This window comes from Stegodyphus dumicola, chromosome 7 (assembly GCF_044657685.1).
Source record: "Stegodyphus dumicola isolate Sdum_Otavi_A_Nest chromosome 7, ASM4465768v1".
Lineage (NCBI taxonomy): Eukaryota > Metazoa > Arthropoda > Arachnida > Araneae > Eresidae > Stegodyphus > Stegodyphus dumicola.
The window spans coordinates 173,606,753-173,621,037 of record NC_140774.1 but is presented as its reverse complement, the minus strand read 5'-3'; the positions used below and the strand labels follow the sequence as shown (position 1 = coordinate 173,621,037).

The 14,285-nt window shown below is 32.5% G+C and overlaps 1 protein-coding gene and 1 long non-coding RNA gene across 5 annotated transcripts in view; one reads left to right on the top strand and one right to left on the bottom strand.

Moving 5' to 3' along the window:
• The window catches only part of LOC146996580 (uncharacterized), a 192,948-nt gene that overhangs the window by 131,137 nt on the left and 47,526 nt on the right, over positions 1-14,285 (bottom strand). The gene's annotated exons all lie outside the window — the stretch shown is intronic.
• The window catches only part of LOC118182522 (zwei Ig domain protein zig-4-like), a 58,736-nt gene that overhangs the window by 16,908 nt on the left and 27,543 nt on the right, over positions 1-14,285 (top strand). For 2 of the 3 annotated variants that reach the window (XM_035351875.2, XM_035351874.2), the window contains exons 2-4: positions 8,375-8,492; positions 8,925-8,949; positions 14,009-14,175. In XM_035351875.2, the coding sequence (XP_035207766.1) occupies positions 8,409-8,492; positions 8,925-8,949; positions 14,009-14,175 (276 nt within the window). In that variant the 5' untranslated portion in view covers positions 8,375-8,408. Of the gene's footprint in view, positions 1-5,623; positions 5,779-8,374; positions 8,493-8,924; positions 8,950-14,008; positions 14,176-14,285 lie in introns of those variants that run through there. The other variant, XM_035351873.2, reaches the window with a different exon arrangement.

Sequence of the window (14,285 nt, the reverse complement as noted above, 5' to 3'; positions counted from 1 at the left end):
AAAATGTTTTGGGTTTTTATTCATTTTTGCCTAGCCGTGAATTGAGAACTGAATTAATTGAATGAGAAATGTATCTCTAAAGAAATTCGAGGAGATACGTGTAAATGAAGGGCAGCAAAAATGTGTATAACTTAATAAGCAGTGAAAAGAAGTCATGTAATGTCCACGCTAGATATATATTTTTCAGAAATGCAAAAATACTTTTAAAATTTAAATTAACCCTGGTGTACTGGGAAAATTCTTCTGCGAAAACACTAAATTCGAGTAACCATAAAGTTCTTTGACAGATTCATCTGTTTCCCTCCCAAGTACCATAATTTGTTCATCATTAATACCGAAACTGCTTTTAAAAATAATTTAATATTCAGATACTAAATTCAAAAATAATCACCATACTTTACCCTTCGTACCAATTTTGCTTGGGGACTAAACACCGGCGGAGCCGCCCACTTGTCCATGGTATATATATTCATGCACCGCGGACCTACGGTCAAGAAAGCGAATAGCAAAGCACTGCAGGCCATGACTCACTAAGGCCTGTTGCGCCACTCAGCATTTTTAGTTTACCATTCGTTAATTTAGAGATTTCTACGATACAAGCTTAAAATAAATCTACTTTGATGCAATCTTCCTCATGCTAATTTGCTCACTCACTGCGTTGTTTCTTTAATAGTTCGCTGCGCTATACGCACGTGTTCTAACCTAACAAATTGGAGAAAAAATAAATTTATATTTTCAGACATTTTCCTTCAAGTTTGGGTGCGGAGTGATACAGCATTAATGCTTTTTTTTATTAAAATAATTTTCTAGCTCTATATTTATAACAAGCATGCGTTTCGTTTGATGATGCCAAATATATAACTCCGTTAAATTTTTATGACTATATTCGTTAAGAGTAACAGATTACGACTGCGCATGAAGTTTGCAACTAAATATTTTTGTGGGAATAAATATAAAACTTTCGTATATCCATGAATTCACAAAGTAAAAACATATTTTTAGTATTAACTCACGTACGAAATAATGTATTTAAGATAACAAAATATTCAAATATCTTACAAAGCATTCACTTTTCTCTAAAGAAAAAAAATTCTGATGATGTTGGGCATAAAGAAGTGTTTGCAATCACGGCTGGTTTATGGCTAGTAATTGCAATCATCACTGAAGATATAATTGCAATCATCACTGAAGATATAATTGCAATCATCACTGAAAATATAATTGCAATCGTGGCTAGTTTATGGCTAGTAATTGCAATCATCACTGAAGATGTAATTGCAAGCTTAGCACTTCTTTATTCTTGAATACAACTAAACTGGCGAAATATGCGACACTGTTCTAAAATGCTTGCGTGCATAGATTTGAGATAAATTAAAACGTCCCTTATTTGAATGCATGGTTAAAAGATCAATAATATGTCAGGGTTAACTTTTATTTAATATTATTTCCTACTTTATCCCTTCTTAATATTTTTAATGAAACAATTCAGAGATTCTACAGCGAATTTTTTAAAGTGTAAATTTCTGAACTCACTTTCAGATTTGGGTTTAAGAGCAGTATGTGTTTAATTTCAGTGATCAATTAAACTTCTTTAAGCCGTCAAACTGGGTTACATTTTGGTCCTTTAGCGTTATTTAACCATTAACTGTATGACATTATGTTCCTCACTGATGGAAGTAAAAATGGCAGAAGGGATTTAGTTTTGTTTGCTCTGAATAAGGATTGAAACAAAAGTTTTGCTTTGGTAGTGTGTCCTCTGTTTTTCAAACTGAACAACTTTGATGAAGCCTAATTATGAAACTGATTTTATAGCATTTAAAAAGGACTTTTTTATCTTCAGAGACTCTGACGAACAACAGTAGTTTTGAAAAACTATTCATTGCCATTAAGACATACTGAGACCAATATTACTTTTAATTTCACGTATATAAAAGAGAACTATGCTATTGCTGGCAAAAAAAATAAATAAATAATTTTACCCAAACTTTAACCTTGCTTGGAGATTATATTTCATATATGCAGAAGCAAATTTATAGGATCATGCACGTTGCAATCGCAAAAAGTCCAAAGTTTCATGGGCTTCCAAATTATTAAATTAAAAAAAAAAACACATACCTTCTGCCTAACATAAAGAGCAACAAACGCTCAATTAGATAGGCCTCCTACTTCATAAATGTGTGGTTAAAATATACATACGTTAATGTCTTACTGAAGAAAATCTCAGATACGAAGAAGAAACTGTTAAAACTGGTATGCAGAGTATTTCATGTTTACCGAGGCTAAACATTTTAAAAGAATTTTCTTTACAATCTAATTTTATTTAAGCAGCATTTATTTATTTGTTTCTATTTCTTCTAATCAATTTCTCACAGAACATGACGTTCTCAACGTCTTTTTAAAAAGTTCATGTTTGTCAGCATTGATCTCTGTCAATGCACGGTTGATGGATAGGTTCCAAAGCATTTGCTGTTTGGAATTCCAGTTCCTTTACCTAAAAGATGTTTCCACTGACATAAATTTCCGTCTGTTGGCCTTCATCTCCTACAGATATTATTTTATATAAAATATCTTTGATGATCTGAGAAAATTTATTTACAGCTCTAGATTATGAGTACGTTTTTTTGTAGAGTGGCTTAGGGTTTATGAAGCAAGAAATACAAAGATTCAGCTATGTCTTCACTGGAATTCGAACTCGGATCTCCCAATTGCAGCCAGACATACTATCTCTCTCTGCAAAATCATATAGCAGTAAAAGTGAAATTTTCTTCCATTTTCTCCCATTTAAATGATGACTGATGATGACGGAGACAGTCTGCAGATCCACATTTTAATCATATTTTTAGTGTGGCTCCACTTGTAGAGTGCTTTTGGAATTTTTTGGATAGAGAAACGTGGAACAATCATTTATACTTTCACCAGGATTTGAAGTTCGGATCTCTTCCGATGCTACACACTTGAACGTGCTATCACTGTGGACTACTATGGACGTGCTACCCCTAAGCCCAGCCATGGCACTCAGGGAACAATTTTAGAGTCTCCTCCCCCAATTTTCTTTGATTAATTTTACTTGAACTGAATTAAAAGAGAAAGACACCAAAGTAAAATTTAAAAAGAATTAAAATTAGGCAGCAAAGCAATTTTAGCTTGGCATAGATTTTGAATATAACTTGAGTTTCATTTAAAAACCTACGCCATTTTAAGACTGCTTTTTTGCCAAATTTTGAATTTTGGTTAAATTTTTAATCTTTAAAATTTAACTTCTCTCTTAGCTAATTGTTTATCTTTCGTTTAGGGTGAAAAGGGAGTTTTTAGCCCAAAGGGCGTTAGCACAGATGAGCTATTAATTTCGGTTAACTTTTTAAACTGTTGCTACCAAATATTAGAGCCCTATATTATATTTAAAGAAATTAAATAATGAAGAATCTGCATAAATGTATGTATGTTTCTCACATTGTGATAAAACAATGGTACCTAGAGCCATCAAATTTTGAATAATGTATATTTTCACCCGAATATGGGCATCTGGAAGTCCAAATTTGGAATTTGTTTTTAGTCCAAAGGGGCAATTTGTCCTGAAGAACTATTAATTACGTTTTGACATTTTGCGTTGATTCACTATAAGCGTTGTTTCACTTTTCAAATTGTTGCCGCTAAATATTATCGCCCTGTATTATATTTAAAGAAATTAAATAATGAATAATCTCTATAAATGTATATATGTGTTTCGCATTAGAATAAAATGACGGGAGCCATCCAATTTTGAATAACGTAATCTTCTATCGAATATGGGTATCTGGAAGCCCAAATTTGGAATTTGAAATTTTTGTTATTATCAATTTCATATTTTCTAACACTTTAACGAATTTTTGACTAACCAACTCAAGGATTTCAAAGCGAGTAATGGCAACGTTGTACATAAAATCATTTTTATCTCCAGCACGCGAGACTGGGTATCGGAAATTCTAAAGATATGCTCATTTTTAAATCATTTTGCGATATTGCTCTTAAACTGAATTTTATGGTTTAAGTGCGAAGAACATGATACTTAATAAATAAAGGTAACACACAAAACGTTAAAAATATCCTTTTTGGGCGTAATGTAAAATCTGAAAGATTTTTTATTTAATTGTTTTGGTTATTTTTTAATAAAATGAAATTTAACAGCAAATTATGTCAGCTTTTCTGGTCCTTGTTCAAGGGAAATTGACATCGTCATTTTGACTTTGCCTTTCTTTAATTCTTGGTAAAAATCATTTAAACCAAATCTCTAACTGGTTAAAGAATATATTGTTGCGTGCGCATGGGTTCGTAATAGACTGAATGCACACTTGTCCGATGATAAAAGTTGATAAAATTTATTTTATCAAAAGAAACACTTCAGAGCTCTGGAAGTTTCCACAGAAATACCAGTACAGGTCTTCACAGTATCCCACAGTACAATCAGTAGTTACACTTCAAACTACTAAGAACGTTAAACACAACGCCATGCAAAGCACATCTAAAGAGCAAAGCTAACCCGTAGATATCTCAGTACACTGTATTCATATAAACCTAACAGCTAAAAAACCCGTCTGCTGAGATATTTCCAGTATTTTCTGCTGCTCGAAATTACTGGAAGGCAAGCCGATTACAGAACATCTAAAATCAATTACAAACAGAGCACGCTCAACGCGTATTCGAGAGGTCGGGGCTTCAAATGCGGGCCAGAGCATTGCACTTTTTTCACGTTCTAATATAATGACTCTACAAAGTGAAAAATCTTTAGAATATGCTATTACAGTAATAATATCTATTTCATTTAAGAGTGAAATAATGGATCAGGATTATTATATATTACACATACTTAAAAATATTTTAGTGTCTTATTATACTTATAACTTAAGTCAGATCGGTAAATATTTTTAAAAAATAATATGTAAGAAATAAAAATTTTCTTTCATTCTATTCATTATATTTCATGAAAACCAATGGATAATTTTAACATTATTTATCAGTTAGCTTCACGTATTCCAGTAAATGCTCAAGCTTTTTTGCCCCATGCACCCTTTTTTCCACTTCTAGACGATCATCCCCCCCGTCCTTTTTACAAAACTCGAAAAATACATATACATTTACTTAAATTTATATTTTGTTAATGTATTTTATAAATTAAAGAAGAAAAAGTGTAGAAAGTTTTGATAACTACCAAACTTGAACTGAAGTAGATTTTTGTATTCATAAACTAAAACTGAATACTTAACAGATAAATAAAGGGCTGAGTACATTTCCCCCCCCCATAAACTATGAAATTCCCCCAAAGGGGGGGGGGAATTGCGCGCTGATTGAGAACCCCTGACGTATTCGTTCCATTCACGTTATCCCGCCATTTTTATGTTGACTGGAACTTTCACTTACAACTTGTTCAATTAAAAGAACAAAAGCAAGCAATATTTGCAACGCAAAAGAGTATCGCGAAGGAACAACCCCCCCCCCAAAAAAAAAAAAAAAAAAAAGGAAAGCCTTCCAACTAACTACGTGACTAAGACTCAATGGAATCCGATCTGACCATTTGTTCCCTCTGGCGCTGAGGGCTTCCACCAGGTGTCGTAGCTCTTGCAATTACGCTTAAATCATTCTTTATTACGAATAACACTACCGCCGCGGGCGATTGAAACGTGCGTATATACTCGTAGTAAACTGGAGCTCTGGAATAGAAGGTCGTGAAAGAGTGTGAAAAAGTTTTGTTTTATTTTCTACTGAGATTTATTCGGAAGAAGATATTTATAGTTCCTAATCCGAGTGAGTTGATTTCTGTTGACATATTTTATATTCAAAATAATTAATCGACCTTTTTTTCGCTATTTATTTTTAATTACTAAAGCATTTAATCGAAAACTATTCAGATATTTTCTTTCTGCATACTGAATTCATCGTTTCTGTGCGTAGGATGTGTTAATGCGAAGCTTGAATTTTAGAACATATTGCTTTTAAAAATTTTCAGGTGACTGAGTAATATATCGAATTTAGCTATTTACTTTGCCAAACTGTACAATATATATAATTATTCCTATTAAATTCTGTTCTTTAGTTTTTTGTCATTGCCACATTTTAAATTCAGCACCTTTTTAAAGGAATCAAATTATTATTTTATAAATTTTCTGTAATTAATCTACGCATTTTTGAGGTATTTGTATATTTTTTATATTTATTTAAATATGATATTAACAGCAAAATGTTTTATAACAGAGGTAAAAGAATTTTAATTATTACAAAAGAGTAGATTTAAATTTATTGAAATGTAAATTTGCAAAGGGTAATAAAATACCCGTTTATTCAAACATCCTTTGCCCAATGCTGAACTTGAACTTTCTTTTAGATTCAGATTATACAAGTGATTCTAATTGATGCATTTATTAGGCTTAAAAAGGTTTTACTTACACTATATAAACATCTGAATGAATGCTTCTTTCCTATTTTATATGTTGCAAACGATCTGAAAACCTTCGACTACCTTATTTGAAAAGAAACAGTACCTTGCGCAAAACATTCCTTTTACTGTCTAATACTTTGATAAATATTTAGCGTATACTTACATTATTTAATTATAGGGGAATATAATTTAATTATCGTTATACAGTACTAAGTATTCTATATTGAATTTATCTGTTAAATCCAGTCTTGACCAGACAAAATGAGTTAATATTCCAAGCGGGATAACCAAGCGAATTTTAATTTTATGTATTAGGTAAGAAATAATAATATTAATGCTGAGATATGTTTCATTTCTTACATTTTTGGATCAAACGTTTTGGCAGAATCAAGTTAAAATTTGCATATCCATTAGGCTATGAAAATACAGATGCTCTTCGCACATTTTTTAGACGATTTTCATTGTATTTTCAAAAAATATATTATCTAAACTTTTTGCGTTTTAAATGTTCTATTTGGTACCCTTATTCTTCACTATCTTTCTACACCGTAATTTCCAAGACAGTAAAACCTTTTGTAATATCGGAAGAGGTATCCCTCTTGAATGGCTTTCCAAAGTCCAAGGAGGGTTGGACAATCGACGTTTGGACAATCAGCTTTTTGAAAGTCCAAATGCGCAGAACTCCATAGGTGATAGAACTCTAGTGAAGGATATGGCCTTGATACCCGTCTCTTGCTCTATTTTCCCCACGTAATTAGCAGTGGATTTTAACGTGTGGCTACTTGTTTTGACTTGATGCAGTTCTGCTGTTTGAAGGCATTGTGTGAAAGAGAAGGTATTTCGTATTTGAAAAGTGGGTATAAAATATGTTCCTGATAATGTGTGAATTTATCTTAGTTTATAGAGCTTAACATTTTTATAGACGCTCTTTATTTTTAATATGCCGTTATGTAAAAAACCAGCAACAATCACAAATCTCTTTGGGAAGCTTTCTTTTGATTCCTTGAACTAAGTTTTAGATATTTTTCCTCGTTGATGATACTAAATGGATACATACAAGCATACAAAGTCGCCTAAAAATGTGCCAACAGTCTCTGTAGCTTCATTTTTTTCTTAGAAATTTTTAGAACCTAATCTCTCTGTTTATTTATTTATTTATTTTTTTTTGTTGCATTACGTAATTCGATCGCAAATCTCCCATTTAATGATTCATGCGGCTGTCCAAATACCAATATCGTTAGCTTTTACCTTAAAATTCGGCTTTAAGTTTTTTATTTAACCTTCGAATTATAACAATGCATCGTTTATAGCAAAGTAAAGAATTTAAAAATTGCATATATAAATGTATTTTTGATAATATTATTATGTTTATATTTTTAGTTAATTAAGAAAACATTCCTATTATGCAAAGGTTTTATGGTCCTAAAGAAGAGGGGCTTATATCTGATTAGCCTCGAAACCAGTACACATTTATTCAAAAATCTACGCTGATCTAAGATCGCATTTTTTGCTTAATTTTCTTTAAATTATTAATATGTATTAAATGTAAAACTCATTTTAAAATTATAATATTAAATTTAATTTAAATTAGATTTAGATTTAAACTAAATTTTAAATTTAAATAATGTGTTACTCTACCAATTAGAGGTTCAGAATTCTTCGCATGTGAAATAGGCAACAGTTTGGAACATTTGAGTTGTATAAAAAATCTTTGGCATAAAAATTTAAGCATAGATGATTGGTATGCAGTATGCAAATTTTTCACAGTTCCGAAAGAACGCTTTTTCTTATTAACTGCTACTGTTGCGAGAATCCATTTCAAATCTTGAAATGATTGAATAGCTTTTTAGAATGTATTTGCACTTTATTATTTTCAATAATGATGAAAAAGGTGTTATCAAATAAATTTCATTGCTTTATTTTACAACCAGTGTTCATTAAATGTTGCCTTTTTTTTTATTTTAGATAAATTTTACTGTCCAAATAGTCAGAAATCAAAATGTTACATTACGCCATCGCCATTTTCATGAGTTTTGCACTAATTCCATTGGTTTTGAGTCGACATATAGATCTCGATACCAGGGTAAGTAGAATAATATTTTATAATTTCATGTAGCTTTCATTCTTCGTATTTACTCCATGAGTTTTAATTTTTTATGTTTACAACGATTTCCGTAACCATTTAACATATTTGTTTTTTCTTACATGCATATTTCATTCAATGCAAAGCGATCTTCCGAAACGAAAATCTAGTTTTAGAATTCTTTATTATTGCCGTAAAATGACTGAAAAAATTCAGTTATAGAACAATAAAAGTGAAAATATATTTGTATCAAAATTTTTAGTTTTGAACTTTCTGAAATTTTCCTGAAGAGTTTATATTTGTCATATAATTTTCATGCATAAGAGAAATATTAACAGTCTGAGTTAAAATTATTCAATTTATTCTTTTTACAATTATTGTTTTAGGTTGTACTAAATATTATTCTCTAATTTATATTTTTTTAATTGATAGGGAAGGCATGAAGATGCGAGAGGAGGTAAGCTAAATATATTTTTATATTTTTTTTAATCTGCTGAGAAGATATTTAACCCTTTCCGGCACGCTACTAATTAAAGTCGGAGTTTTGATAAAAAAAAAAAAAAAAAAAAAAAAAGGTAGGCAGTCTAATTAGGCCTAGAGGGGTACACAAGTAAAATTTTGTGAAGATAGCACTTATCGTTTATTTCTGTGGGTGTGCTTGAAGATGGCACACTGATTGAATAGAGCTTCAAAAAGAGTGCTGAAACGAGCATTGTTGTCAATGAACTGACTGATGAGATGCGGAGAAACAAAAAATACAGACTCTCAGTTGTCCTAGATTATCGGTGAGCCCGGTCTGGGCACACCTAGGGTTCGCCGTTTGATTTTAGGCAAGATTTCAAGGTGAAAATTTTAAACTAATATAGAATAAGGAGATTAGCATACAGCCAAAAAAAAATAACATAGAAATTTCTTTTTAAAAAATTCCTTTTATACCCTAAAAAAATCTGGAAGGTTTCTTTGAAAAATAAGGGTCTTAAAAAAACTAAACATGGCTAAAATATATGGACTTGTTTGTGTTGAGCTGCCATCTACTATAAATAAAGAAGGTTCAGAGTAACCTATAAATCCTTTTTCATTCAATTTTTCTGTGCGCACAGAAGGAAATTTTTAGGTGTGTCCAGACCGGACACACTGTTCCGCAAAGGGCTAATTAAATTCGTATTAAGTAGAATATTATAGGTAGCATAACTTCTCACTCATTGAAAGCATTTCATAGTTACGCGCATGCTATTTAATTATATAAACATAAAGATAAATTATTGATAAATGAAAATACTTTAGACCCTCAGAAATTAAAGTTAAACTACATTAGCAACATTTAAAAAAGTAAATAAAATCATACCTATATTTTTTAATTTTGTTCTAATTCAATTAAGACTTTAAAAAAAATAGCTAAGAAAATTTAAAAAGTTTTATAATTGCAGTCAAATTATTAAAAAAACGTTTGAAGCTTTTGAAATGTGTAGCGATTATTTTAATTTTCTAATAATTATTTTTAATTTAAAGCCCTTTCTTTTATTCTCTTGTTTCTCATCTGCAACTACCTACCATAATGAGTCTTCAGAATCGCCTTTTATGAAAATGAAGTAGAACCATTATTTAATGGAAAGTTCAGTCGTTTCCGTGGAAGAGATCAGACGTTCTCAGTAGAGCGTGTTCTGCCTTCTGGCCACGTCATTGCTTTAAGCCTATCTCAATGCGTTCGGCCGTAGTCTTACGTGCATGTTAGTATTCGCCGGTGAGGTTAATTAAGCACCAACTCGGTTAACTATTTCTCTACAGCTTCAGCTTAGTTAATTAGAATTAAGTTAGTTTTTTATTTTCTGTCTAAGCCCAAGGGAGGTTTTCCTGTAAGTCCGAGAGCGGCAGTCTGTTATTATTCTTTGAGTGGAATAAAAGGATATTTTAACCCTTCTTTGGACTTTGTTTCTATAGTTGTAAGAAAAGCAGCGAATGGTCACTAAACTCTTCTCCATTTCTAGTTGCCAAAGGACACATACTTTAACTAGAACCATATAAATGTTTGAGATCGCTGTATCAGATTTTCCATTAAAGGATTTTTTCTGAAGTTATTTGCAGTTACGACAGATATTAGATATTTTAATTTTCTTTTCATAGCTTTAGAAAAATATTAGATTAACTACTGAGCATATAAAAAAATAATTCTGAGTGGGCAGAGAATATCGTAGAAAAATGATAGCGCTTTTTAAACTTAATCCGATAACAAAAATGCATCATTTGACAGCCGAGATACCAATTGAGGAGAGGCTTACTACCTATTTAACTGCTTCATTTTATTTCGACTTCAGCAATACAGGCCATCTCCTCTTACCAAGAGTGTAAGAACATATGCGTGTTCAACAGTGTCAGGAAGTCATAAAAGAACTTTCCCACAAGATAGTTTTTCAATGAGTACCTTTACACTGCGGTATTTATGGGAATAAGATGGCTGATATGCTTAAGAAAAAGGGGGATACGGTTCTCCAAAAGCCAAAAACGAGTGCAAACTTCCATTCTATTAAGCTTCTAACATCGCTAACATATCAAAAGACTTTTAAAAGTTCTTCCACTCGGGCTTGTGAGGGCAAGCCTTAAAGTGTTCTCTCAACAAATCCAGCTTTTGTTTCTGACCACCCGCGAACAGTTGCGGTTGCATCTTTTAGACTATTGACGAGACATGACTGTCGGCAGAATCATTTATTTTGCATTGGACTAGCTGATTCGACATTGTGTGTTTTTTGTAATAGTGGACGGCCAATAACAGCAGAACATTTGGACGAGCGTGAAGCACTGACAAATTTTTCTTGTGGATTTCAGTGCTATTGGCAAGCAAGGAGTTTAATGGCCTAACTGCCAATGTAACTGGCATCTGACAAATAAAATTTAACTGCTTTTGTCACCACTCACCTAAATCATTACCTTTCCTGTGAAGTCCACCAGCAGCCGAGCGCAAAGTCGCTGGACACTGGTAGTTCGCTCCGAAGCATCGAATCCCGGCGAACGGTCTGGTTGCATGGACGCTTTCATGGTTTTGTAGACGTGTAACTTGTATACGAGCCAGCTTCCCTTAGAAAGTCCTCCACGAAGGCGTCTCTTCCCTTTGGCAGATAGCCTTAGAGTGCTTTGCCGTAATTAAGTAAACCAAACTAAAACTTTACTGCCATGGCGAATTATTGCTTTTGGTTTAACAGACTATGGAAGCAAGAGATGAAATCAAAATGTAAAATATTAATTTAACTTTTTCTTACCTCTGCAAAGTTAACTAAAATAAGTACAGCACAAAATTTAAGGCTTCTTGACTTACAGCTACTGGCTGGAAAACAAATTTACTGGTTTGTGATCCTACTCAGATATACAATATCAACTGGGTCGAACAACCTAATTTTTACCAATAGGTACCAAAACTGCGCCGGATGTCAAGCAGTTCACGTTTAACTTCGTCAGCTTCTTCCTTTCCAAGCAAATAAGGGATGGCAGCAACAAATAACTCTACAATTCGGTTACGATATTTTTTGCTCAATTTAAATTACAACGCTTGCCATAAACAAATGCATAAACCTCTGGACTGAGCGAGTACGTGAGGAAACAAGCCAGAAAGGAAAGTCTGAAAGTAAATCTTCATTGTTTGTTAAATGACATGTTACGAACTAACGTTTTCCTAATTCAATCAATAAAATACGACAGTGATGTAATAAAGCTACACTGAAAGGACAAAATATTATATGCAGTTACCTAATAACATATTAATATGCCCTTTAACAAGAATAGCCAGACTTCTTGATAATGGTTCAGTGAGTTATAAGTAAAGCTTTAATGATAAAGCATACCAAAATTCCCTGTTTTAGGACTCACACTCTAACTTCTTAAATTCATTCATAAAGTCTTACACTTTAAAAAATAGTAATAAGAGTGTCCCATGAAAGCTTTTAGCTTGTAAATTACTACTTTAAAATGATGCGATGTGGAAATGTCCTGTTAAAATTTGGCGTCATTACGAAAAACATTTCTTCCTAAAAAAGAGTTCGTATTTTCTGCTATGGTACTTATATCCAATGAACCAATAACAGAAATTTTAAACTATAAAAGAGGTCCCGAGCAATTACATATTTTCGCAGACTAACGAATCATTTCTTCATTACTTGCATTACACCAGTTTTTTTTTAAGAGGAATCCATACATTCATCTCCTGAAGAAATTAGACATACTAGTTTTTTAAGCATCTTCAGAAAAACCACTAATGTAACTGATAAGTATGGAAATAAACGATAAATGAAAAAAATTATTTTTAAAAAAAGGCTTTGTAAGTTTAAGCGATTATGGAATACATCCTTTGCCGCCAGAATTCGCATGCCTTTCAGCTGCGCGATAGAATGGAAAGAGCGATTTTTCGGACCACATTGTAAGCTTTCATTTATGCACGGATTAATTCTTTGCAAACCGGAGATTTATCTTTTAATACCTGGAATTTAGCAAAGGGGCACGACCAACACTTTCCTGACAGAAGATCCTTCTTCCTGATGAAGTTAATAGTATTGGGTATTATCGCCTACTTTAACCATAGTCGGAGATTTTTTTAAATTCATAAACTGATTATATGAGTTCCATTAAAATGCTATTGCGATTTATTGTAAATAACCTGCTCTATTCACTGTAACAAGGCAGGGTAGTTTTCACTCATTGTGGTTGTCAACATTTAAGTTACTTTTCTCCCAATGTAACTAATTTTCACATGGTCAAAGTTTGGTAACTTCAGGAATAGTATTCTCGGATTTAATATAAATCTTTTAACTAGATTCCCTGACTTTACTTGCATTCGTGTAATTATATTTTAAGATATAGAATCTTATTCTGCTCATAACGACTATCACTCCAACTTAGTGCGGGATATGACGTTTGTTAACTCCAAATTTCCATGTTATTTTGGAGATGCCATTAATGTTTGTTCTTCCATCTTTCCAAAGAAAATGGTATTCTCAAATTACCATTCGTCATAGACTGAGCATGAAAGTGTAACGTTAGGAAATACAAGAGTTATTTCTTAAAAGTGCAATAGTTACTACAGTAAAGCTGAAGGCGACTCTGTAGCAAAGAGTTAGCAGCACAAACAGTTAGTGTAGCAGTTAAAGTAAGTAGATAGTGCACTGTAGAAGCCTTATTTAATTTATGCTGCACTGTGGAATCAATAATTAATACCCTCAGACTACATAGCCTGCTTCGAAACCTCTGCATCATATTTTCTTATTTTAAACACCTGCATTTGTTTGGTAGCATCAAACCCTAAAAATAAATCCCAAAGTTACATTTATAACGTCATAATGTTAAACACTGTAAACCTCTATTCTTAAAGATTACTTTCTCCCGCATCCTTACTAGATACTTTCGTTGACATCGTGTTAATGGTTAGGTAGTTCAAGGGCGTACAAAATGTTCAAGGATGAAATGCTTTCTATGCGACGCATCAAACCGGAGAAAAAAAAAGTGATTTTTTTTCTTTTTTTCCTTTCGCATTTCAGAAAATAACCACAGCTGGCAAGTGACAAGAACACACCTGCGTCTCCACGCGAAACCACCGAGAGTTCTACGTGTGAAAGAAGGTGAGAATCAATTTCTGGAGTGTCAAGCTGGTGGTAACCCTTCTCCAGTTATTCATTGGTTAAAAAATGGCGTAAAGTTGTCACAGGTAAGAAACATATCTATGGCATCATTGGCCTTCGCGCCTTTTGTAATTTTCAAGTATACTACGGGGTTTATTCAACTTTGCCAGATTTATTACATTTGTTGAATTGTATT